The following is a 27204-nucleotide window of genomic DNA, read 5'->3' as shown; positions in this document are numbered from 1 at the left end:
TCCTTTGTAGTGCTGGATTTGTAGAAAGATATTGTGTAAATTTGGTTTTGTCATGGAATATCTTGGTTTCTCCATCAATGTTAATTGAGAGTTTTGCTGGATACAGTAACCTGGGCTGGCATTTGTGTTCTCTTAGGGTCTGTATGACATCAGTCCAGGATCTTCTGGCCTTCATAGTTTCTGGCGAGAAGTCTGGTGTGATTCTGATAGGTCTCCCTTTATATGTTACTTGACCTTTTTCCCTTACTGCTTTTAATATTCTTTCTTTATTTTGTGCATTTGGTGTTTTGACAATTATGTGACGGGAGGTGTTTCTTTTCTGGTCCAATCTATTTGGAGTTCTGTAGGCTTCTTGTATGTCTATGGGTATCTCTTTTTTTAGGTTTGGAAGTTTTCTTCTATGATTTTGTTGAAGATATTTACTGGTCCTTTGAGCTGGGAGTCTTCACTCTCTTCTATACCTATTATCCTTAGGTTTGATCTTCTCATTGAGTCCTGGATTTCCTGTATGTTTTGGACCAGTAGCTTTTTCCGCTTTACATTATCTTTGACAGTTGAGTCAATGATTTCTATGGAATCTTCTGCTCCTGAGATTCTCTCTTCCATCTCTTGAATTCTGTTGGTGAGGCTTGTATCTACAGCTCCTTGTCTCTTCTTTTGGTTTTCTATATCCAGGGTTGTTTCCATGTGTTCTTTCTTGATTGCTTCTATTTCCATTTTTAATTCCTTCAACTGTTTGATTGTGTTTTCCTGGAATTCTTTCAGGGATTTTTGCGATTCCTCTCTGTAGGCTTTTACTTGTTTATTAATGTTCTCCTGTGCTTCCCTAAGTGTGTTCATGTCTTTCTTGAAGTCCTCCAGCATCATGATCAAATATGATTTTGTAACTAGATCTTGCTTTTCTGGTGTGTTTGGATATTCCATGTTTGTTTTGGTGGGAGAATTGGGCTCCGATGATGGCATGTAGTCTTGGTTTCTGTTGCTTGGGTTCCTGCGCTTGCCTCTCGCCATCAGATTATCTCTAGTGTTACTTTGTTCTGCTATTTCTGACAGTGGCTAGACTGTCCTATAAGCCTGTGTGACAGGAGTGCTGTAGACCTGTTTTCCTCTCTTTCAGTCAGTTATGGGGACAGAGTGTTCTGCTTTCTGGCGTGTAGTTTTTCCTCTCTACAGGTCTTCAGCTGTTCCTGTGGGCCTGTGTCTTGAGTTCACCAGGCAGCTTTCTTGCAGCAGAAAATTTGGTCTTACCTGTGGTCCCGAGGCTCAGGTTCCCTCGTGGGGTGCTGCCCACGGGCTCTCTGCAGCGGCAGCAACCAGGAAGACCTGTGCCGCCCCTTCCGGGAACTTCAGTGCACCAGGGTTCCAGATGGTCTTTGGCTTTTTCCTCTGGCATCCGAGATGTGTGTGCAGGGAGCAGTCACTTCTGGTTTCCCAGGCTTGTCTGCCTCTCTGAAGGTTTAGCTCTCCCTCCCACGGGATTTGGGTGCAGAGAACTGTTTATCCGGTCTGTTTCTTTCAGGTTCCGGCGGTGTCTCAGGCACAGGGGTCCTGCCGCTCCTGGGCCCTTCCCCACGGGAGCCCAGAGGCCTTATACAGTTTCCTCTTGGGCCAGGGATGTGGGCAGGGGTGAGCAGAGTTGGTGGTCTCTTCCGCTCTGCAGCCTCAGGAGTGCCCACCTGACCAGGCGGTTGGGTCTCTCTCTCACCGGGTCTGGGAGCAGAGAGCTGCTGCGGGCCGGGATCCGCGGGTGTGGGACTTCCGGTAAACACAGAACGTGCCTGGTCCTAGAGAAATTCTGCTTTCCTGTGTCCCAAGCTCACCAGGCAGCTTTCTTGCAGCAGAAAATTTGGTCTTACCTGTGGTCCCGAGGCTCAGGTTCGCTCGTGGGGTGCTCCCCACGGGCTCTCTGCAGCGGCAGCAACCAGGAAGACCTGTGCCCCAAGACTATTTCTTAACAGCATTTTCTTAATAAACATTTAGAAACACAGTTGTAGTGCTGTTTCTCCTCTAGGACTCGAGATGTCAAGGCAGTCCGCTCATTTGTCTCTCAAATGGTGTTGTCGGTATGAGAAAGGAGAAAGACCTCAATCAGACAGGCCGGCATATGGATACATGAATTTAGAGTTTCTAGACGTTGAGGAAATTAACTGAATAGAAGAATATTCACCCACAAGAAGTCTTTGACTGTTGAGGATTGTCGTCAGCAGGGAACTCCTGAGAGAGAAACTCATTCTTCAGGGGGCTGTCTTCCTGGGATCTGTCCTATTCCATGTCTCCTGCAGCTCCTGAGACCTGGGAGAAGAAGGCAGCTATTAAGACAATGATTTGGTGGGGACATGCATACCAGCTGTCAAGTTGCTGCCTCCTGTCCCTTCAGCTGCATTGGACAGACAGCACTGATCTTTTCACTGAAATCATTGCTGATATCTCTGCAGGCTAGGGAACATCACCAACAACCCTCACAGTACTCTGGGATAACAAGCTGCTCCTCAGACTCTACCAGTGCAAACCAAGAACGGGGAAACAGGAAGAGCCCTACTTGTGGTGCAGGAAGAAAGGAGAAGGCCACATGATACCCAGATCAAAGCCAATGACCAGGACTCATTTGCCATTTGCACTTGGTTCTTATTCCTGCAAGGTGCTTCCAGCTATCACATGACCCCAGTACGACCTTTGTCACAGGACCAAGAACTTGTTCAAAACTCTTCATAGCATCCAATCTATGACAGGGAGATGCAGTAATGTGATATGTGATTCCTCTGTCACCATTTCTGGACTGCAGTTTCAAAAAGAGCAGAAAAGTGTACTTGCCCATAATTCAGTTTCTGAAAAGTGGTTAACTTCCCAGAATACTTGTGCATAGACAGAACAATGAATAACTCTATCACATGAGGTGGGTGACTGATTGGGTGTGGGGAGATTAGAAAGATGATAAAGGAAAGCAAAGATGTATCCAATAGGCAAATGGTATCAGACATTGTTAATCTGACTCAGCTGCTTGTTCCTACCAAATTTTGCTGGGTCTGGAGGTTGCTGGTCTTCTTCTGTTTGTTTTCGTCATTCGGGTTCAACTCAAACAAATATCGCTGTACCTCCTTGGTCTCCTGCTTAAAGGTGACCAACTTCATCTTCATACATGCCTGGTCCATCAGGAGCCGGCTGTGCAGGTTGCTGGAAACACACTCTGCATAGTAAGATCTTGAAGCCTCCATATGTACAACAATGCCAAGCAACCAGAGCTTCCAGGGACTAAGCCACTACCTAAAGACTATACATGGACTGACCCTGGACTCTGACCTCATAGGTAGCAATGAATATCCTGGTAAGAGCACCAGTGGAAGGGGAAGCCCTGGGTCCTGCTAAGACTGAACCCCCAGTGAACTAGACTGTTGGGGGGAGGGCGGCAATGGGGGAGGGTTGGGAGGGGAACATCCATTAGGAAGGGGAGGGGGGAGGGGGACGTTTGCCCGGATACCGGGAAAGGGAATAACACTGGAAATGTATATAAGAAATACTCAAGTTAATAAAAAAAAAAAACAAAACAAAAAACCCCCCCAAAACAAAAAAACAAACAAACAAAAAAAAGATCCTGAAGCCTCTTCCTCCCATTCCAACTGCCAAATCCCACAAACTCCACCAGGACCCAGATACCCATAAAGACTTCATAGAATACATCTCCATACATGTAAGGCTGCTGCACAAACAGCAAACGGCCAATTCAGGGAAGAATAAATTGTTTCTGTGACCCAAGCACAATAAGAGTCTATGTCTCTCCAAAAGTACAAGGGATCTACAAATATCCATGAAAGCCCAATGCATGGGGGCAACATCAATTAGTAGGCAGCAAACAACCACAGAGGACAGTAGAACCAAGGGAAGGTCATGGTAACCATGTGGTCCACACATTGAGCTTTGTTAAACCTGGTATGAACCCAGAGCTGCAGGTCGGCCTAATAACACTCTGATGCCTGAATCAGTATAGTTCTATCCAGAGCCTTCTAAAGATGCATAGACACTGTGGTGATAAGTAACAGTCTCTTATGGAACTGAAACTGAGTCCAAAAGACCCACGGCACAGTGATATTTAAACAGCAGAAGAGATGGACCCAGAGCTGGAGCCCCTCCGGTCCAGAACAAAGAGAGGCAGAGATGGCCATTCCACAAGTGATGGGCCCTTCTGACCAGTACTTACCTATAGAAGTTAATCTCCTTCTTGAGCTCCTGAAATTTCTCACGATGTTCAGTGTTCTTTATGTCTAAGTTGTGCAGCAATGACATGACCTCTTTCTCCCTTATCTTCAATTTTTCATAAAATGGATTTGGCCTGAAGTAGGGGCTGGCCCCAGGAAGATAGAACCCAATGAATATCAGCGTTTAGGATTATGTGAAGTCAGTCTGGGTCCTGTACCACCCCAGCCCTGGAAGGACACTTTCTGAATTGTACATATTGGGATCTTCTTCAGCTTCAGAAATTTGTAATTGTGTGCCCAGGACAACAGAAGCTAAGCACCCAGATAAAGGGTTCCCTGGCTCACTTTTTTCAATCAGAAGGGCTGTCTCTGCATTCAAACCTGTTATGCTATCAGGAGCCTAGGCCACAGCTCTTACGCCAACACACACACACACACACACACACACACACACACACACACACACACAAACACACACACACACAGAGACACCTCTGATTTCATTTTTCCTGTTTTGAGAACTGGAATGCTACAAGCTGCATAACTTAATATTCTAGAGGCAGACAGTACACATAATTCTTGAGATGGGACTAGATATTGCCACAAACTTATAAACTGCCCAAGGCATACAAATGTGTAGACAAATGTGACCACATAGGCAAAGAACTGTGCTCTTGAAAGTGGGGCTTCCAAAATAAAGCACTCGCACCTCCATGAAACTAATATACAGGTACATCCTGATGCCAAAGAACAGACCGTTAAATTCCAAGTGTGGAGGGACATAGAAACCTATAAAAGTTGTTCATATACATGGAGATGTGTGCACACACAGACATACAAACTGGGACACACCCACAAGAAAAGAAAAGTAAACAGACTCAGAGAATGAGAAAGAGAGACAAATATGGAAATATCACAATGAGAATCAGTAGAAATGCATGCACCATTACTGTGTCAGAGTGTAAGACACACAGACAAGAAGGAACAGGCCTGAGCCTCAGGCCTTCTACTTAAGCATTGATAGGAACAATGTGGGACCTGTCACCTAAGGCTGCTGCCATGAGATGATAGCATTCAGTCACCTTCCTAGCAAGTACAAAGACTCTCCACAAACTCACAGCACCTAGAACCTTGCAAAGCTACCACCTGTCAATGGCTTTCCAATTGTACACTGGGAACTCATGCTCCAGTGACTTTATCCCTGAAATCTTCACTCAGATCACAAGTTCAGATTTTCAACAGGAGGACTCAGAGAGTCCATTTCCAAACTCACTCCTCAGTAAGAGTCAGGTTCTGAATCTCCTCTCTATGGGAGACGAGGTTTAGGACAAGGTCTTTTGGGAGGCACAGCATTCTAGACCCCACCACCTTAATAGGGTAAGATGAGAATGAGATTACACAGCGGTGAATGGCACAAGAGCGTTTGGAGCAATGCATACCTCTTGTTCATGGATCCACCTGTCACATAAAGGAGGCGATCTGTCAGCTCATTTCTCTCCTTGGTAGTTAGCTCCAGTTCTCTATTCAGCCTCTCCTCTTCCTCATTGGACTGCACCTTGCTTAGGACAGTTTCAGGGGATGACGTTTGTCTGCAGGTCTCTGTAGGTAGAAGAACACAAGTGAACCTGCATGGGGAGAATGCATAGAGCATACACAAACCACATTGAGGCCCAAAGAGGAGAACATACTTGGAAGCCAGTGTCGCTGCCAGGAGTTTGGTCTATGTGTAAGAGGCCTCCTATGTGGATCAAAGTTCCCCCACTACTCTATAGAGACCAAGAGATGTAAGCAGCCAGGTGTTCCCTATGCCCGCTGACACAGGCTTACATGCACGAGAGCGATGTCTTCTCCAGGATTATTAACAGCTACGCAGGCTACAACCTGGTTTCAGGACCCTCATCCCTCTGGTTTCAGAAGTCAGATCATCAATTCAGCATCCACAGTGACTTACTTGTTCAGGGACATTCAGATATCCTACACTGTTACTCTAGTCCAATAACTTTGGATTAAAAAGTCATGCAGGGGGAGGACATGATCAACAGACTTATTAAATCCTCCTACTGAAATGACAATAGGTTACAAGCTCTTTCTTGGTCTACCCGCTCCAAATAGTTTGGTTACTGCAGAAAAATATCTGCCACATAGAACCTCTAATATATGAAGGTAATGTTGGCCCTGTCAGCCAGACATAGTCAGAGGAGTTCTAAGAATATACATTCATGGCCAGGAGCACAATTCTCACCCTGTTACTACTGTCAGATAGCCACTGAATTTAAAGAAGCAAGGAAAGTGAAGTACATTGATGCCCTGTTTAATTCAGAAAAGTTATACCCTCCATGACTCCTGATGGTGTTATTATATCAATTTAACACACCGAATGCACTGTAAAAGTAAAGACTAGAAGGTCACAGAAAAATAGCATAGGCATTGCCATATCCTCCATGTGGTTATGGAGAAACTAATGATGTGAAAACATTGACTTTCAGGAATTGTGATAATCATGGAATTCAATATCTTTGGAGATGTTCCAGTGGTTGTGGCCCATTGCTATAAAGGCCAGATGAAGTCGCCATGCACACCCCTGACAATAAGCTCAACATACACTGCCCAGAACTTACTCCACATTCCCCATGGCCACTTCCTGTGTCCATCATTACCTTTAGGTTTCGTTTGCTTCACTCTAGACTCTTCTCCATCAACATCAACTCTGGTTGTCACTACAACACTGGTGACATCACAGGGATTCCAAGATCTCTCTAGGAGACAATAGAATGTCCAAGATGGGACAGCTGATGTCATTGATAACAGACTTTTTCCCTGCTAATGTTCTCCCTGTACTGAACAAAAGCTGATGTGCCCTGTTCAGGAGACTTCCCTATGGCATAGCCACTGAGCACCACAGGCTTCCAAAGCCAAATTTGGCTCTAGACTTGATTGGAAAAACCTAAGTCATTGCTATGTATCTAAATGAGTGCTTCCTCCCAAATCCATGCACAGAAATGTTTTATCATACCTCATATTCTCCTCACTCTACAATATTACCCATTAAAGATTACTGAGAAATCACACCAGTTCAAAGAAGTTGCCAAAGAGGTCTCCTGTCTCATGATGTGCAGGTGCATGAAATCACACCCAGAAATAGCCTGCAGGGTAGTTTGCAATGTGGGTGTGTGTTATGGGTACAACCTGAAGCTTTATGATTAACATTTGACAATTGCCACCAGATGTCTTAGGAGAAAGAATTGCATTATGGTCCTGGCAACAACGTGGAGATCTGTTGGCAGAGGAAACTGAAATATTGGATCCACCAGTGAATGCACCCTCAGGCTGAGTGTGGGGCTCTCCTCTTTGCACTTAAGTGACCAAAGCAGGATTACTTACGGCCTCTCTAAGCTCTAATATGCGATTCTATCTGAAAAACAAAATAGTCAGCAGATATGGGGGGTGCAGCCAAAGGAGTAGGACAAGCCTAGAGACATAACTCAGTGGACAGAGTAAGAAACGAGCATTTTCTCTTCTGGTTCATGGGTCACCCACAAAACACAAGAGCATCTATCATAGTAAAAAAAAAGAACAATTTATTTTATTGAATGTATACACTAATACTGATTGATCAGAGGCATAGCTCAGATTTTTGGTACAGATCCATGACTTGAACTATCTTCCTGACAATGTATAAACCAAATTAAATAAATGAATAAATGAATAAAATAAAAAGAATGAATGAAATAAGAAAGTGGAAGAATGAAAGAAAGAAAAGAAAAAAACTAAAACCACAAGATTCTCATATGAAGTTACAGGAATAGTGATCGTGTGGTCAGTTCTCATTAGGACATTTTAGATATGACAGTGCATAGTGACCCTTAATCTGATGCGTCCTATATAAAGTTTTGTGCAATATTGTCATTTTAACAAACCTCATTCAGTACATACATAACGACACAGAATATGATTGCCAAGTCCTTGCTGTCTATCAAGTTATTTTTCTGCGTCCTTGGTTGTCAGGCATATTACAACAACGATCTGAAATGGCTGGTAGACTTGGAAGAAAGTGGATAAAGCTATAGTTGTGGGTTACACACCTCAGTTCTCAATGGCTAAGAATGTCCTCATAGTCCTTGGAGGCCCCTCCTGTAAGACTATCCTTTGGAAAGTAGAAGCAGCTTTATCTGAGCTCAAAGTGAACCTGGCGAGCAAGGGAGAGGACAACATGGGAAAATTGAGACCCTGTCTGAAACCAGCAGTGAAACCCACCCTTCATTCAAAGCATCATCTACCAATTCTTGAATTTTTATGATTCTCTCCCAACCAGTCTTTCATTCTTTAATGGTAGAAAAGAACTGGAAATGATCTTTCTATTCTAAGGACCTTGGTCTGTCTTTCCTTAGGTCCACGTTAAGAACAAATGAAATGGTTATCACCATCTGAACAACTTAATATTACTTACTGAGCATTTCTAGCCTAATACTGTGACTATGGCAATCTCAAGCTTCCGTGAGTGTTGCTCCCCCAGCAAGAAGAATGAGATACTGAGGTCATAGCCCAGTGAACCTTTCAAGGGGTTAGAAGAAAACCATCAGAGATACTCCACTTCTTTGTCCTTAGATTAAATCAAGATGATACAATGTGAATCTAGTGGGCATTTGACCAGACATCTTTCTCCCAACCCCAACTATCTGAGTTCATTGCGTGGCAGAATTCATGCCCCACCATCCTAGATGTTTCTTGATACATTGCTGCCAAGGGCAAGGTTTCCTGAATTTTGTTTTTTATAGAATGGGTGTAGTCAATCATTGTTGCCTTCTATGATAGATATAGACAAATATCTATAATAACTGACCACACTGTACTTGTGTATACAGGAACAGTAGTGGAAATTTCAGCATAACTGAGTAGTGGAAAACCAGCACTGTGTCCTGGCCTTTCTCTGCCCATATCACAGCTCACAGGTGGCTGGGGCAAACCTTGAGTTCCTCTGTAGATACAGAGTGAGGTTGAATGGACACTGAGCGGGCAGAGCAATACAGCTGAGGCAACTCAATTCCAGCAACAAACACATTATTTGTTTCCCATCTTAACAGCTCATTTTGAGGTCTTGTCCCCATACGTAGCTTAAACACAGCAATTTGCATACATGCCAGCCTGCTATTTCATATTGTTGCTGTAATACGCCTCCACATCATAGATTTCAAAAAAGAAAAATAAAAATAAACCTGACACTGAGAAGGGTGATGCTTATCTACATCTAGGGCATTGGGGACCCATGTATGGTCACAAATAATCAGGACACAGGGGATGCAGAGCAAAGGCAGATACAACTGCATGCAGTTGCAAGCTTATTAATCCTGATATAGGCATGAATATGGATTACCTCACTTTCCCTTTTGGCAAGATATAATAAGATCGTTATTCCCATGATACCAGGAACAACCGAGGCAAGACTAGGCAAAGAAGTAAGACTAAGCAAAGGCTTCTTCTTAAAATATCTGTATAGCAAATCACCCCTTTTCCTAGTATCACAATATACTTGTCATAACGCAGAGAGCATGAGAGCCGCTTCCGCAAAAATAGGACATAGTACAACATAGTGTGAGGTAAAGTGAGAAAAAACATTTTCTTCTCAAGGGCAGCATTCCAGCCCCTGCTTGCATCTCTCAGCCGTCTTTCCTTGATCCTGTCTGGGAAGTGTATCTCAATGACTCCACAGTTTCTTTCTTTGTCCTTTTGTTTTAAAAGTAACACTTTCTATAACATAGCTCAATGTCCTCGAAGGGGTTTAATCGTGCAAAAAGAAAGCAATATAATATATAATCTACGCAACCTTCAATGACTGTATCTATTTTCTTAGGGGTATTATTCAGATACCTTCCCAGATCTGGATTTAACTTTGGTAATTGTTATCTGTCTATAAAATCAACAATATCAAATAAATATTTCAGTGTTCTGGCATAAAGTCCTCGGGAGTAAGAACCAGTGATTTTGGAATTTGCTCTGTGTCTTTTGTTATGTCCCTCATTTCATTTTTGATTTTTAATTTCTGTATTGTCTCTCTTGTGTATTGTTAGTTTGAGGAAGGGGTTGTCTCTCTTGTTGATCTTCTCAAAAAAAAGAAAGAAAGAAAGAAAAAGAAAAGAAAAAGATAGCTCTTGCTTTCTCTGACTTTGTATTTTTCTCTTTGTTTCTAAAGCCTTGATTTGAACCCTGAGTTTATTTCATTCCATCAAAACCTCCCAGACTCTGTATGGGATGAGGTTTTGCCTCACCTTGGTAACAGCAGCATGGAATAAATGAAGCTTCTGCTGATCTCTGTTGTGGTGTTGCACATCACAGTCTCACCGAAAACCATGCATAGCCTGGTTTTAGGCTCTATTAAAGCAGCCCACTATTTCAGTGTTTCCTGCAAGGTGTCATGGAACAATAGTAACATAATTCTGCATGCACATCAACAGGTTTCTCTATGGTGTTCTGGATCATTTGATAAAAGTTTATAGTGAGTTCATGGATGAACACACACACAGACACACACAGACACACACACACACACACACACACACTCACACACTTTACTGACATGGTGCACATTCTTTGCACACCAAGAATAAAGTGAGCGTTACTGAAAATGCACCAATAGTGGAATTGATGGAGAGAGATGTGGTGAAGCTGGGGATTAGAGTTACTTAAAAGACCTGATGCAGGCTCTCCTTTTATTGGAGGAGAAACTTGATAGACAATGTGGTTCTTTATTTTCTTTCTCTATAGCACACAGGGCTAGGGTGGCAGCTAGTGCTTTGAGTGTGTTTGGCAAGTACTGTAGCACTGAATTAAATCCTAGGCCTGGAACCCTATTAATTGTCTACAACAATTACAGGGCAGGCTGAATGAAGACACTAGGCTGACAATGTGGACATCTCAAGTCAGTCAATAACAATGGCTGACAGACTTGTCTGAAGACTGGAAATGTTTCTCTATCTTGGAGAGGAAAGAAGAACCCTCCAACTATACTAAACTCTAAGGAAGTTTATTCAGATAAGGGATGACATGAACTGTTTTGTCTCATGTCACAAATATCAGTAGAAAATATCCTCTGCAAATGGTGATATTTTGACTTCTTCTTTTCCAATCTGTATCCCCTTGATTTCCTTTTGTTGTCTGATTGCTCTGGCTAGAACTTCAAGAACTGTATTGAATAAGTAGGGAGAGCGTGGTTAGCCTTGTGTAGTCCCTGAGTTTAGTGGGATCACTTCAAGTTTCTCTCCATTTAGTTTAATGTTAGTTACTGGTTTGCTGTATATGGCTTTTCCTATGTTTAGGTATGGGCCTTGAATTCCTATTCTTTCCAGGACTTTTATCATGAAGGGGTGTTGAATTTTGTCAAATGCTTTCTCAGCATCTAATGAAATGATCATGTGGTTTTTATCTTTCAGTTTGTTTATACAGTGGATTACATTGATGGTTTTCTGTATATTGAACTATCCCTGCATACCTGGGATGAGGCCTACTTGATCATGGTGGATGATTGTTTTGATGTGCTCTTGGATTCGGTTTGCCAGAATTTTATTACGTATTTTTACGTCGATATTCATAAGGGAAATTGGTCTGAAGTTCTCTTTCTTTGTTGGGTCTTTGTGTGGTTTAGGTATAAGAGTAATTGTGGCTTCATAGAAGGAATTCGGTAGTGCTCCATCTGTTTCAATTTTGTGGAATAGTTTGGATAGTATTGGTATGAGGTCTTCTATGAAGGTCTGATAGAATTCTGCACTGAGCCCATGTGGACTTGGGCTCTTTTACGTTGAGAGACCTTTAATGACTGATTTTATTTCGTTGGGAGTTATGGGCTTGTTTAAATGGTTTACCTGTTCCTGGTTTACCTTCAGTACCTGATATCTGTCTAGGAAATTGTCCATTTCCTGCAGATTTTCAAGTTTTGTTGAATATAGGCTTTTGTTGCTATTTTGAATTTTCTCTGATTCTGTAATTATGTCTCCTGTTTCATTTCTGATTTTGGTAATTTGGACACACCCTCTGTGTCCTCTGGTTAGTCTGGCTAAGGGTTTATCTATCTTGTTGACTTTCTCAAAGAACCAACTTTTGGTTCTGTTGTTTCTTTCTAAGGTCCTTTTTGTTTCTACTTGGTTGATTTCAGCTCTGAGTTTGATTATGTCCTACCTTCTACTCCTCCTGCGTGTATTTGCTTCTTTTTGTTCTAGAGCTTTTAGGTGTGCTGTCAAGCTGCTGATATATGCTCTCTCCTGTTTCTTTCTGCAGGCACTCAGCGCTATGAGTTTAGCACAGTTTTCATTGTGTCCCATAAGTTTGGGTATATTCTACCTTCATTTTCATTAAATTCTAAGAAGTCTTTAATTTCTTTCTTTATTTCTTCCTTGACCAGGTTATCATTGAGTAGAGCATTGTTCAACTTCCATGTATATGTGGGCATTCTTCCCTTATTGTTATTGAAGACCAGCTTTAGCCCATGGTGGGTTGATAGAACACATGGGATTATTTCTATCTTACTGTATCTGTTGAGGCCTGTTTTATGATCAATTATATAGTCAATTTTGGAGAAAGTACCATCAGGTGGTGAGAAGAAGGTATATCCTTTTGTTTTAGGATAGAATATTCTATAAATATCTGTTAAGTCCATTTGGTTCATGATTTCTCTTAGTCTGTCTATATGTCTGCTTAATTTCTGTTTCCATGATCTGTCCATTGATAAGAGTGGGGTGTTGAAATCTCCTATTATTATTGTGTGAGGTGCAATGTGTGTTTTGACCTTTAGTAAGGTTTCTTTTATGTATGTAGGTGTCCTTGTATTTGGAGCCTAGATATTTAGGATTGAGAGTTCATCTTGGTGGATTTTTCCTTTGATGAATATGAAGTGTCCTTCCTTATCTTTTTTGATGACTTTTAGTTGAAAATCCATTTTATTCGATATTGGAATGGCTACTCCAGCTTGCTTCTTCTGACCATTTGCTTGGAAAGTTGTTTTCCAGCCTTTCACTCTGAGGTAGTGTCTGTCTTTGTCTCTGAGGTGTATTTCCTGTAGGCAGCAGAAATAAGTCTGGAGATTCCTCAGAAAATTGGACATTGAACTACCTGAGGACCCAGCTATACCTCTCTTCGGCATGTACCAAAAAGATGCCCCAACATATAACAAAGACACATGCTCCACTAAGTTCATAGCAGCCTTATTTATAATCGCCAGAAGCTGGACAGAACCCAGATGCCCTTCAACAGAGGAATGGATACAGAAAATGTACTACGTGTACCAATGGAATATTACTCAGCTATCAAAAACTATGACTTTATGAAATTCATAGGCAAATGGCCCCACATGTGACCCATACATTTACAGCCACTGAACTGGATAAGATGGATGAAGCAAAGAAGTGCAGGCTGAGAGGAACCGGATGTAGATCTCTCCTGAGAGACACACCCAGAATACAGCACAGGCACGGAGGAGATCTGATTCTGCAGGCCTGGCCATCCTCTGTTTTCTTCCAAAAATAACTGTTGGTCAGCTGTAAATAATTGTTGGTCAGCTGTATATCTGAAGTGAGAGTTGGTTTTTGTAAACTCAAACAGATGACCTTTCAAGTCTCACACACTATGTGAGAGACACACATTTACCCTCAGGAAATTTGAACTTACTGCTGTAGAAGTGACTGGGGGCGGACAGAGGGAAAACATTTTTCCTTTAGCATTCTGTCTGTATTAGAGGCTACAAGGACTGGCTTCCTGGACAAATAAGTTCAAGGATACAGACATTGTAATGGGGGAAAACTGAGGCAAGAAATGTCCTGGGGACAGTGATTTCAGATTGTGCCTTTAACCAGCAATCTCTTTTGTCATTAAGGCAAGCAGCCTTTGGGTCTGCTAAAACTTGTTACTACTTCAGGGTGTCTCTGTTCTTACAACTACTCCAGGTCATTCTGAGATGAAGGCCTTTCCTTAAAAAAAAATTACAGGGCAATGTTTCTCATCCTGTGGGTCATGACTAATTCACAGAAATTACATAGCAGATACTTTGATATTGGATACCTTGCATATTATGACTTATAAGAGTAGCAATATCAGTTATATAAAGAGTAGCAATGAAATAAATTTATGGTTGGGGTGACCACAGCATGAAGAGCTGTATTAAAGTTTTTCAGCACTAGTCATGTTGAGAACCACTGCCATAGAATCTGACACATGGGAGCAGACTCCTCAGATGAGTAGAAACCCATGGCAAGGGATACTGTGTCCCACTCTAGAGACCAGAGGCAGAATCTAACCCAGGAGTCTGTGGGGTCACCTTGTCTTAAATTCTCCCAGGTTCAAGAATAGCATGAATCGTCTCAGGAGAGTCAGCTTGCACAGCCCAAATCAGGCCCATTGCTTCCCTTTGCAGAGAAGGATGTGGCTCTAAGCAACAGCCAGTGAGACGGATGGGACCCTGATACTCATTAATTTTGAGCTGTGATTTCTTCACCTGTAAAATTGAGTTGTCTGCTGAATTGGGTTGTTGTGGAGATTAATGGAGCATACATCCTGCTCAGTGTCTGCCTGGCATGGACACCTGCTGGTTAAGTGGAAGCTGTCCTTGGTGATGAAGTTAAAAGTAGAATTTCTAGCCAGATAGTGTTAGATGCGGGGCACCAGACAGGTGTAAGCATTTTGTGATTCTAAGACAGCCTCACATTAAAACAGAAGGCTCTTATTTTAAAACTTTTAAAAATGAATCAAGTATAAAATACCAATATGAAATATTGAGAATTGAGATCATTCCTGTGAAGTCATTTTAGCTTTACATTTTCTGCTTCTATTTTTCAAGGCATCTAGAGTAGCACTATACGAGATCCTAAAGCCTTCTACTATGGTGTTACCCATTCATTCCTCTCTCCTTGAGGACTTCTCATATGACTTAAGAAAACCTGATTTCTTTTCAGATTTTTCCCAGCTGGTGTGATCTCTCTGTCCATGGCCTTGCCAAAAGCTGCAGAGCCAATGTGTTATTTTACAACACAAAATTCCACACCTTATTGTTAAGAATGAAGTCTCAGGAGTCAGATGCTGAATTCAAGTAAAGCTCCCAACTATCCTTCCTAATTCACTGTTCCCCCAGAAGAAGAGCATTGTAGCTCCCTCTGCACACTTCCTTAAATATCCTTCAACTGAAAGACTTTCCATTGCCCTAGTTATCTTCATTTCCTATCAAGTTGTACCTTGATGTGCTCTAGACCTAAGTGCCCTTTTAGCTTTGCAGTAAAGGTGTGAGGTAGGTGAGCTGAATAGTAATTAAGTCCATGTTCACAGTAAACAAAGAGCTCTTGCATTAAATGTCTGTGCCCTGTTGATGCTATACCACACAATAGTTTTTCATTAAATAATACATTCATGGAGTGCCATCAAATATTTTGTATACAAATATTTTGTATACAAATATTTTGTAACATAACTTAGTAATGTTCTCTCTATTACTTAAATCAAGTACTGTCCTGTGTATTCTGGTCTTTTTCTGTCATGTCTGTGTGCATCATCATGGGAATCCCAAGGAATATCAATCCTGGGCTTTTGAAAATGTTGCATACAGCCAACCGGGGACCAAAACCACGCAGGAGAGTACTGATACTTGACACACATAAAGTTACCTCCCTATTTTCATATAGTTTATGGCAAGAGGTCACCATTGCTGACCATGTATCATTATCCAACGTTGTACTAAATGGAAGAGTTGGGGTAAAGGAGGTCACCCACAAAGCACAAAACACCCATCTAAGATAAACATGTATGGTTTATTGAATCCAAACATCCATGGATTTCAGGACACAACTAAAAGTCCAAACATAAGGACAAGAGATATAGAAGAGAATTGAGATTTCTACTTCGTAGGTCTGGTAAACATCTTCAACAAATCATAGCAGAAAACTTCCATAAGGTAAAGAAATAAAAGGCCTAAAAGGTACAACAAGCTTACAAAACGCAAAATAAATTTAACCAGAAAAATTTACTCCATTCACATGATGATTAAAACACTAAATGCACAGATCAAAGAAAGAACATTAAAAGGGGTAAGGTATAAATATCCAGTAACAAATTAATTCAGACCTATCTGAATTACACCAGAGTTCTCAACAGAGACTCCAAAAGCCAGAAAGAATTTGGCAGTTGTAATGCAGAACAAGACTACTATACCCAGCATAATTCTCAATCACCACAAATGGAGAAACCAAGATATTTCACGACAAAACCAAATTTAAACAATATTTTTCTTTAAGAGAGCACAACAGAGGATAGTAGGAGGACAACTCCAATACAATGAGTTAAACTGTACCCAAGAAAAACCAAGAAATTAATCATCTCTCAAATATTTCAAAAAAGAGAAGCACACAAACATAATTTCACATATAACCAGAAAAAGAGGAGAAAGCAGCAATCATTGTTCTTTAATATCTAACTAGACCCTCTGTCACCAATTCCCCAGCTCCTAGGGACCAAACTGCCAGTCAAAGTGTATAAAAGGATGGGTCTATGGTTCTAGCTAACTGTGTAGAAGAGGATTGACATAAGTGGCATCCATGTGGTGGGAGGTCATTGACTATGCTGAGGCCTGTTGCCCACCAAAAGGAGGTCCTAGAGGTGTGAGGTGGGAATGGATATGTGTGGGTGGGGGAACACTGTCATATAGGCACAGCTGAGCAGAAATGGGATGTAAGATTTGATGAGGGGAGTCTGGAAAGTGGGACAACATTTGAAATATGAATAAATAAAATAACCAATTAATAAAAAATAGCCAAAAATAAAATAAAAAGTGAAAAGGTAAAAGAAAACTTACACCAAAACAAAACAAAAGAAATCCTTGTAGTGGATTGGCCTAATTCTGCTTGTATTTTAATGCTAATTTGTGGAACTCAAGACTGGTTAACCCCCAAAAACTGACCCTGCTCCTAGCTAATTGTGATTATAAAGAAGCCAACAGTCAACAGCTGCACAACAGAGAGGTGGGGGAGGTGAGTTTTTGAGGGTTTTGCTAGAGAGGATCATGAGGAGGGAAGAAGGAAGAAAAAGCTGCCAAAGAATAAAGAAAGAAAATGTGTGATGGAGAGGAGAGAGGAAGAGGACAGCAGCCATGGCTTAAGAGAGAGGAGAGCCTGTTCCTGAGGGCTGTCCAAGTGGAACAAAGAGCAGCCAAGATGCTACACAGTCAGTAAGAGTTGAGCGTTATTGTTTGGAAAGTATATCTGATACCATGGAGGACGGGCAGCTGCCCAGCTACTGGGCTGATTAGGGCATAGTGCAAATAAATTAAAAAAAATATGTATAAGCAGTAAGCCAGCTCTATAGAGAAACATAAAAGGAATACTTTAGCTTGAAGGGAAGCATAAAATACTAGAGGAAACAGGAAATAATTTAAGAAAACTACGACAGTCAATCAAAAGAGGCCAAGGAAAACCACAAACATTAACAAGATGACAAAATTTAATACATAGGTTTAAATAATATTTGCATGTCACGTAACTCAATCCCCCAGTAAACAGACGTATATTTAGCCAGAAACAGGATCACCATCATGAGAGATGTAGAGGATATACTAGGGAAACAGACCTAAGACACAGGTCCCTACAGCAATTCTATGCAGTTTCTCTGTCAATAAAAACCAGCAAGCTCTAGAGTTAAATGTCTGTGTCAGTGCTGACCTACACCACCAGAGGTTCATTTTTTTTAAGTAAATAAAAAATTCTCGGGGCTTACAATGTAATCCAATACCCTGAAACATGAGTTTGCATTATTCCCTATATTATATAAATCAAGTACTCTACCATTTTGGTTGTTTCCAATCATGTCTGAGTGTATCATCATGGGAATCCCAAGGAAAATCAGAAATGGGTTCTTGAGCTGTTGCACAGGGACAACATAGACCCTAAATACCACAGAGGAAACCTTGATTCTTATCACAAGGGATCATTCACCATCCCTCTTGTCACATAACTTTTGGCAAGATGTTACCTCTCCTGACCTTAGCTTCTTCTCCTAATAGCTGCTGAAGGGAAGATTTGGTGTCAAGGGGTCTGAACTCAAACCACACGAACACTGAATTCATTTAAATAGGAGTAGTTTATTGAATGCACACACCAATACAGTTCAACCAGAGCAACAGCTCACAACTGTGTCCTGGACATTGAGTAGGGCCAGCTCATTGCAAGATCCACATGGGCTCACGCATAAGTGCTGGAAATGCTGCTGTCTATAGGCCCTGACTCAGGCCATTTTACACATAATTGTTCTTATTTTCCTGGAATCTAATGGGTTCTATGTGAAGCTTATAGTTGGGGAACTTGTTAAGATTAACAAACCTCATAACATACAGAACATAACAGGGTATGTGACCAGCACCACACAGTTCAATGTCAGATTTTTTTGTTCTTTTGTTAGTTTGTTTTTTGGCATCTATGATGTGGAGGCATATTACAGCAACAATAGGAAAGAGGTGGCTGCTGTGTAACAAATTTGCTGCTATTAAGGTAGGTATGGGGGCAAGACCTCAGCAGTAGCCCTTAAGATGGGAAGGAGATGATGTGTTTGATAACTGAAAGGAGCTGCCTCAGCTGTGTTTCTCTGCCTGCTCAGTGCCCATTCAACATCAGTCTGTCCCTGAAGAGGAACTCAAGGTCTGCCCCCTGCTGCCTGTGAGCCAGGAGTAGGCACAGAAAGGCAAGGACACACATAGTGCTGCTTTCCAATTCCTCAGTAATGCTGGATTTCCACTAACATACTTGTACACACAAATACAGTGTGGTAAGTTACAATAGATACTAATCATTTCTTACATAGGGCAGCAGTTGATTGACTACAACTAATTCTATTTAAAAAAAAAAAAAGAAACCGGTCTCTTGTGGAAATATACAAAGAAATATCTACGATAGTGGGGAATGAATTCTGCCATGGACTGAACTCAGAAAAGTGGGGTTGGGAGAAAGATGTATGGTTAAACAGCCCACCAGGTTCACGTTGTGTCAACTTGATTTAATCTAAGGACAAAGAAGTAGAGTATCTCTGATGACTTTCTTCTAACCTCTTGAAAGGATCCCTGGGGATTGGCCTCAGTACTTCACAGTTCTTGCTGGGGCAGCAACACTCAGGGAAGCTTGAGATTGTCATAGGCACAGTGTTATGCTAGATATACTGAGTAGATGATCCTAAGCTGTTCAGGTGGTGATACCCATTTGCGTGCATTCTTAATGTGCACCTAAGGAGAGAGAGATCAAGGTCCTCAGAGTAGAAAGATCATTCCCAGTTCTTTTCTACCATTCCAGAGTGAAAGACTGGTATTGAGAGAATGGTAAAAAATTGAGAATTCGTAGATGATGCTTTGAATGAAGGGTGGGTTTCTGTGCTGGTTTTAGACAGGGTCTCAAGTATCACATGTTGCCCTCTCCCTGGCTGGCCAGGTTGACTTTGGGCTCAGATAAACCTGTTTCCACTTTCCAATAGATAGTCTTACCAGAGTGGCCTCCAAGGAGTGTGAGGACAGCATTAGCCTTTGACAGTTGAGGTGTGTAACCCACAACTATAGTTTTAGCCACGTTTTCCCATGTCTACCAGCTATTTCAGATTGTTGCTCTGATATGCCTGACAATCAAGGACACAGAAAAATAACCTGATACAGAGGAAGGACATGGTGATCACATCCTTTCCTCTTCTGTATGTTCTGGATGAGGTTTGTTAAAATTCCAATATTGCAAAAAGCTTTATATAGGGCCCATCACATTAAGGGTCACTGTGCACTGTTCTATCTAAAATGTTCTCATCAAAACTGACCACCATATAACACTTCCTGCAGTCCTCATATGAGAAGCTTGAGCTTTTTGTTTTGACTTTTTCTTTTTTCTTTCTTTCTTATTTTTTGCTGTATTAAGTTGAGAGCAAGATAGTTAGGGCCATGGACCTACCCCCAAAATCTGGTCTATGGATCTGATCAATCAGTATTAGTGGTTGAATTCAATAAAGTATTCATTTCTTTACTATGATAGATGTTTTGGCCTTTGGTGGGGTCGGCCATGACCCAGAGTACAGGTGCTGGGACCTTGCTCTATCCACTTAGTGATGTATATAGCCTCATCCTACCCCTTTACCTGCACCCCCTCTATCTGTTGACTATTTTATTTTTCTGATAGAAGCTCATGGTATACCTTACAGAGGCCTGTGAGCAATGCTCTTTGGTGACATTGGTGCAGGGAGGAGAACACCACGAGCAGCATGAGGTTCTCTTCACTGGTGGTTCCAATATTTCACTTTCCTCTGCCAACTGGTTTCCACACTGTTCCTAGCACCATAATGATTTCAAGTCTTCCTCATAAGGAATTTTATGGCAGTTGTTGAATGCTAAGCACAAGGCTTCATGAGTGTTCCCTTAATACACACCCATGTTGTAACCTTCCATGAAGGCTATTTCTTGATGTGATTTCAAGCACCTGTACATAATGAGACAGGAGAACTTTTGAGTGCACATTCAAACTGGTGAGAAATCTCAGGAATTTTTAATGGCTAACATTGGTGAATGAGGATAATTTAAGTTATGATGAGACATTTTTGGGCAAGATTTGGAAGGAAACATTCATTTAGATGCATAGGAATTTCTAAGGTTTTTTTTTTTATAATCAAGCCTTGAAGAAAATTTAATCATGGAAACAGGAGATGCTCAGTGTCTATGCTCTGGAAAGTCTCCTGGAAAGGCCCCCTCAGATTATGTTCTGTACAGGGAGATTATTAGCAGGGAGGCAAAGTCTGCTCCCCATGACATCAGCTGTCCCTTCTTGGACATTCTATTGTCTCCTAGAGAATTCTTGGCATCCTCTGTGATGTCATCAGTGTTGTAGTGACAACAAGTGCCCTAGTTTCTCTCAGTCCGTGTCTGGCAGATACATCAAACCATGTGTTTTCCTGTCTTCACAAGCATTTTGGGAGGGGGAAAGTCGATTGTGGAGAAACTAGAGTGAGGGAGGCTAGCCTTTCCTCTCAAAGTAATGATGGACAAAGAGAGCACTTCTGGGGAATGTGGAGTAAGTTCTGGGCAGTGTATGTTGAGTTTCCTGTAAGGGGGGCTGCAGGCTTAAACTGACTTTTCTACCAATGGGCCACAACAACTGGAACATCTGAAAAGGAATTGAATTTCCATGAATATCACAATTCCTGAAAGTCTAGGATTTCAGAACTTTAGTTTCCCCATCCCCACAGGGAGGATATGGTAAGGCCAATGCTATTGTACTGTGAACTTCTGGCCTTTACTTTCACAGTTCATTTGCTATGTTACATTGATACAATAACACCATCAGGAGTCATGGAGGGTCCACCTTTTCTGAGTTTAGACAGGGCAGCAGTGTATTTCACTATCATTGCTTCTTTAAATACAGTGGATATCTGACAGAGTAACAGGGAGAGAATTGTGCTCCAGGCAATAACCTTACGTTCTTAGACCTCCTCTGATTTCTTCTAACTGGCAGGGTCATAGTTAGCTTTATGTATTAGAGGTTGTGTGTTACAAACATTTTTCTACAATACCAAAACTGTTTGGAGCACGTAGACCAAGATTCAGCCTGTAACCTAATGGCACTTCTGGGGCGTTTGGTATTTCTGTTAGGGGAATTGATAAGTCTGTTGAACATGTCCTTCCTGGAAATGCGTTTTAAATCCAAAGTTGTTGGCCTAGAGTATCAGGGTAGGACATCTGAGTGTCTCCAATCACTCAAGTCTTGTGGATGGTGAATTTATCATCTGAGTTCTGAAACCACAGCGGTGAGGGGCCTGAAACCAAGCTGTACCCTGTTCAGCTGATAATAATCCTGGAGAAGCCATCTCCATGGTACATGTAAGCACGTGATGTCCGGAATAGGGAACACCTGGCTGCTTACATCTCTTGGTCTCTATACAGTAGTGGGAGAACTGAGATCCACTGAGGAGGCCTCTTAAGCATAGGCCAATCGCCTAGCAATGATATTGGGTTCTAGGCTTGTTCTCCTGTTTAGGCCTCACTGTGGTCTATGCACACTGTATGCATTCTCCCCATGCAGGTTCACTTGTGTTCTTCTACCTACAGACGCTGGGAGAGAAACATCATCCCCTGAAACTGCCCTAAGCAAGAAGCAGGCCAAGAAAGAAAAGGAGAGGCTGATTAAAGAGCTGCAGCTCATTACCGAGGAGAGAAATGACCTGAGAGATCGCCTGAGGTTTCTGAGAGAGAGATCCATGAACAACAGGTATGAATTGCTCCAAATGCTCTTGTTTCATTCCTAGATCTGTAAGGTCACCTTCATCTTATCCTATTAAGGTTTTGGGTTCTAGAAAGCTGTGCCTCCCTTACCACCCTGTGCTACACCTCATCTCCCATATAGAGGAGATTCAGAACCTGACCCTTCCTGAGGAGCGAGATGGAAAATGGACTCATCTGCTTCCATTTATTGAAAATCAGGATTTGTGGTCTGAATGAAGAATTCAGGGATAGAGTCAGGGAGAGTGAGTTCCCAGTGTGCATTTGGAAAGCCCTTGACAGCTGGTGGTTTTGCAAGATTGTAATTGCAGTGAGTTTATGGTGAATCTCTGTACTTGCTAGGCAGGGGACTGAGTGCTGGAAGATCCAGGCAGCAGCCTGAGGGGCCTGGTCCCAAACTGTTCATCTCAATGCTTGACTAGAAGTTCTCAGGCTCAGGCCCGTTTGTTATTGTCTGTGTGTCTTACACTCTGAGACAGCAATGGTGCATGCATTTCTCCTGGTTCTCACAGTGCTCTCTGTTTCCATATTTGCTTTTCTCTTTCTCTGACTCTGTTTGCTTTTCTCTTTTTTTTTTTTGTGGGTGTGTCTCAGTCTGTGAGTCTGTGTGTACATACATCCAAATGCATATGCACAACTTTATATGTTTATATTTCCCTCCATACCTGGAATCTAGGAGTCTATGTCTTGGCCTGAGTATTTGCCTGTAGCACTTTCATGGTCATGTGAATGCTTTGTTCTGGGAGCCCCACTGTCAACAGCACAGTTCTTTGCCTATGTGGCCACGTTTGTCTGTATATTTGTATTCGTTGTGCAGATTATAATTTTGGGTTGATATATGGTCTGTTATCAGGACAGGAAAAAAGAAATCACAGGATTCTGGGTGTGTTGGGGTTGGGGGAGCATGGAGAGGTGAGGCCTAGGCTCTTGATAGCTTAACTGGCTTGACTGCAGATTTCCTCTTGATTGAGCAAAGGAAGCCAGGGAACCCTCCATCTGGCTGCCTAGCTTCTGGTGTCCTGGCCCCAGAATAACAAATTTCTGAAACTGAAGAAGATCCCAATATGTAGAATTCAGAAGGTGTCCTTCCAGGACTGGGGTAGTACAGGATCCACCCTGAGTTCATATATTTCTAAATGCTGATGTTCATTGTATTCTATCATTTGGGGCCAGGCCACACTTCAGGCCAAATCCATATTATGAAGATCTGGAGAGAATGGAGGAGGGGGTCATGTCAATTCTGCACAACTTAGAGGTGGAGAACACTGAGATCCATGAGAACAACCATAAGCTGAAGAAGGAGATGACCTTCTCTAGGTAAGTCCTGGTCAGAAAGGCTATCACCTATGGAATGGCCATTTCTGACTTTCTTTGTTCTGGATTGGACGGTCTTCAGCTATGATTCTATCTCTTGTGCTGTTTACACATCAGTGTGCCCTGGGTCGTTTGCACTCAATTATCAGTTCCATAAAAGACTGATACTCATCCCAGGATTGTCTAGGCATCTTCAGAAGGCTCTAGATAGAACGGTACTGATTGAGGTCATCAGAAGGTTATTAGCCTGACCTGCACCTATGGTGTTGAAAGATCCGCGTTTGATAATATTGCAGCCATTTCTTAAGAATGAGAATCTTTTAAGCTGGCCCTTGCTTAGCCCCTAGATGTTAGGCAATAGACCATAAAGTACAGAAAGCACATTCCCACCCACTCGCTAGGAAGCTGCCAGACCATAAGAATAGATGGTATAGAACATATTTACTGCAGGGCAATTACAAGACAGGAAACATCTCTGGGAAGCTGACTGACCACTATAGATTGTGCCCCAGGATGAGAAAACCTATATCAAGTTAGATGTCCTTGGTACTGACATAGCTGTGCTGACATAGTTAGAGGCTTGTCCTGGGATTCCAGGAGAGAAACATCTGTCAAGTCAGATATTCTTGGTCCTCGTCCTGGGAACCCCAGGAAGAGAAAACATATATCAAGTTAGACGTCTTTGGTACTGAAAAACTGCATTGATATGGTTAGAGCCTTGTCCCAGGAATTCCTGGATGAGAAACATCTGCCTAGTTATCCTTGACATCGAAATAGCTGAGCTAATGAAACTGTGTAATCTTAAATGACTATTTAAGCTGTACATTTCTGTTGTTCAACACTCTTCACATCCCTCCTGCGTGAGGACCGAGTCGAGCCCCAGTGCACTGGTATCCCAAAGTAAACCTCTTGTTCTTACATCAAGACTGAGTCCCGTGTGTTCATGTGGTAGTGGGTGTCCTCAGGACTGGAGTGAGAGTCTCCTCTGTCTGAGGGTCTCTCAGTGTCATACCAGTGAGTTACAAAACTCAGTGTCTGGACTACATGGTTAGCATGACCTTCCTTTGGTTTTACTGACCTCCTTTGAGTGTGTTTTCCCACTACTAATTGATGTTGCCCCCATGCATTGGGCTTTCATGGATAGTTGTAGATCTATGTTCTTTTTGAGAGATGTTGACCCTAATTAATGCTTGGCCCAAACAATTTATTCTTCCCTGAATTAACTCTTTGTGGTTTGTGCAGCAGCGTTATATGTATTGAGATGTATTTTATTAAGTCGTCATGGGTATCTGGGACCTGGTAGAGTTAGTGGGACTTGGGAGTAGGAATGGGAGAAAGGGGCAGCATGATCTTACTATGCAGACTGTATTTCCAGAAACCTGCTCAGTCAGCTCCTGATGGAGAACACATGTAGGAAGAAGTTGCTCCCACTGAAGCAGGAGAGCAAGGAGGTACATCTTGATTGTGCACTGCACCAGAAATATTTGGTTGACTTCAACAAGAAAGATAAAGACCAGCAACATCCAGACCCAGCATCATCTGGTAGGAACCAGCAGCTGTGTTAGCTTAACAATATCTGATAAAATTTGCCAATTTGATACATCTCTGCTTTCTCCTACCACCTTTCTAATTTACACACACAACCAGCCAACCACCTCATGCAATGGAATTGTTCATTGCTCTGCCTATGCACAAGTATTCTGGGAAGTTAACCACTTTTCAGAAACTGAATTATTGGCAAGTATATTTTGCTGCTACTTTTGAAGCTGCAGTCCAGAAATGGTGACAGATGAATAGCATATCACATTATTGAATATCCATGTGATAGATCAGATGCTATGTAGAGTTTTGAACAAGTGCTTGGTCCTGTGATAAATGCCACTCTGTTGTCATGTGACCCTTTAGGTAGGAAGCACCTTTCGAGATAAGAAGCTAGTGCAAATGTCAAATTAGTACTTGTCATTGGCTTTAACCTTGGTGACATATGGACTTCTCCTTTCTTCCTGCAACCCAATGAGATCTCTTCCCATTGCCCTGTTCTTCATTTGCACGTATAAGTCTGTGTCCCAGATTGGCAGCCCACATTACTGTGAGGCTTGCTGGAGATTTTGCTCTGCCCGCAGAGTTAGCAAGAATGATATCAGTTAAAAGGTCCATGTCGACTGTTCAATAGAGCTGAGGTGGTAGAAGGCAGCATTTTGACAGCTGGGTTGCATTTCCCCACCAAATCAGTGTCTGAAAAACTGCCTTCCTCTCCTAGGTCTCAGAAAGTGCAAGAGAGCTGGAATTGGACACACACCAGTAAGAGAGCTTCCTGAAGAATAAGTTGCTTTCTCAGGAGTCCCTGATGACAAACATCTTGAATGGTAACAACATTTTTTGGATGAGTATTCTTCCTCTTAGTTAAATTGTCATTTCTTAGAGACCCTAAATTTATATATTACTAAGCCAGCCTGACTAATTGAGGTCTTACTCACTTTCTCCTTCAGAAAACACCACTTGAGAGACAACTTGGGAGACCGCCTTTCATTATGTGTGCTAGAGGAGAAACAGCAATACATCTGTGCTTCTAAATGTTAGTTAAGAATATGTTGATTAGAAATATTTTTCTTTTTTTTTTAAAGATCTTATTTATTTTATGTGAGTACACTGTCGCTGTCCTCGGGCACACCAGAAGAGGGCATCAGATCCCATTACAGATAGTTGTGAGCCACCATGTGGTTGCTTGGATTTGAACTCAGGACCTCTGGAAGGGCAGTCAGTGCTCTTAACCACTGAGCCATCTCACCAGCCCGATTAGAAATATTTCTGTTATGATTTTAATTGAAGTTGTCTTTTTGTTGTTTCAAAGTTATTTGTTCTTGTTTCTATTTTTCATATTTTAAAATATTGTTAAATATTTATATTAATTCATTTTAATCCTGTTTTGTTGTAAATTGTATTCATTATGAATAAACATTGATTTTTATCTCTTTACTCTTAAGACCATCTTTCTTATTCAAGGGTTCTTTCCTGTCCTGTGGGCTTACAACTGACAGCTAGAGATGGATCTTTGCATGTTCCAGGGAGCCTGGGCTAAATAGTAAATTCAAAGCCAGTGTGATAGTGTCTTTTGTGTGGATAATGTGGCTGTTTCTCGGCACACACTTTATGATGTAATCACTGTCATATTTTATCCATGCTGTCATGTGTTCTGCTAATCTCGGTATATAAGAGTATACAACACACATTCATTTTTGACCCTGTGCACCACATATTGAGCAATATACACTCAATGCTGTACAGCTGCAGACAAATTGAAAACATTCACAAAGGAATATAGAAGTCATCCTGATGGAGAACCATGTGCTTCAGCTTTTCTTGCAATATAGCATCAATATTAACCCCAGAGATTATGACCTTCAAAGTCATGTTGGGAAATAGGTTTTGATAGATGCTCTTGTCCTTGACCAT

At 41.8% G+C, this 27204-nt stretch overlaps 2 protein-coding genes across 4 annotated transcripts in view; one reads left to right on the top strand and one right to left on the bottom strand.

The window, feature by feature from the left end:
• Window positions 1-26722, top strand: part of LOC134478811 (disks large homolog 5-like) — a 272163-nt gene extending 245441 nt beyond the window's left edge. Inside the window, exons 1-6 of one of the 3 annotated variants that reach the window (XM_063278622.1) lie at window positions 21055-21232; window positions 22267-22426; window positions 23611-23754; window positions 25127-25293; window positions 26012-26117; window positions 26241-26722. In XM_063278622.1, the coding sequence (XP_063134692.1) occupies window positions 21226-21232; window positions 22267-22426; window positions 23611-23754; window positions 25127-25293; window positions 26012-26076 (543 nt within the window). In that variant the 5' untranslated portion in view covers window positions 21055-21225 and the 3' untranslated portion in view covers window positions 26077-26117; window positions 26241-26722. Of the gene's footprint in view, window positions 1-21054; window positions 21233-22266; window positions 22427-23610; window positions 23755-25126; window positions 25294-26011; window positions 26118-26240 lie in introns of those variants that run through there. The other 2 variants (XM_063278621.1, XM_063278623.1) reach the window with 2 other exon arrangements.
• On the bottom strand, window positions 1645-7208 carry LOC134483670 (disks large homolog 5-like). Its single transcript, XM_063278880.1, has 5 exons — window positions 7204-7208; window positions 6848-6915; window positions 5630-5789; window positions 4193-4336; window positions 1645-2292 (listed from the first exon to the last, which is right to left on the bottom strand). The coding sequence occupies exons 1-5, from the start codon at window positions 7206-7208 to the stop codon at window positions 2235-2237; spliced, it is 435 nt and encodes a 144-aa protein (XP_063134950.1). The 3' UTR covers window positions 1645-2234.
• Window positions 26723-27204: the final 482 nt, after the last annotated feature.

Source organism: Rattus norvegicus, chromosome 19 (genome assembly GCF_036323735.1).
Source record: "Rattus norvegicus strain BN/NHsdMcwi chromosome 19, GRCr8, whole genome shotgun sequence".
Classification (NCBI taxonomy): domain Eukaryota; kingdom Metazoa; phylum Chordata; class Mammalia; order Rodentia; family Muridae; genus Rattus; species Rattus norvegicus.
Note: the sequence above shows the minus strand (reverse complement) of the source record. Positions and strands in the feature narration are given on the sequence as shown.

Excerpts from the sequence above, each read along its gene's own strand:
- LOC134483670 (XM_063278880.1), bottom strand. Across the intron at positions 4,337-5,629 it reads GGTGGATCCATGAACAAGAG|CCCCTACTTCAGGCCAAATC; the intron begins GTATGCATTGCT and ends TCCTGGGGCCAG. Across the intron at positions 2,293-4,192 it reads AAGGAGATTAACTTCTATAG|GTCTCAGGAGCTGCAGGAGA; the intron begins GTAAGTACTGGT and ends TTCTTCTCCCAG.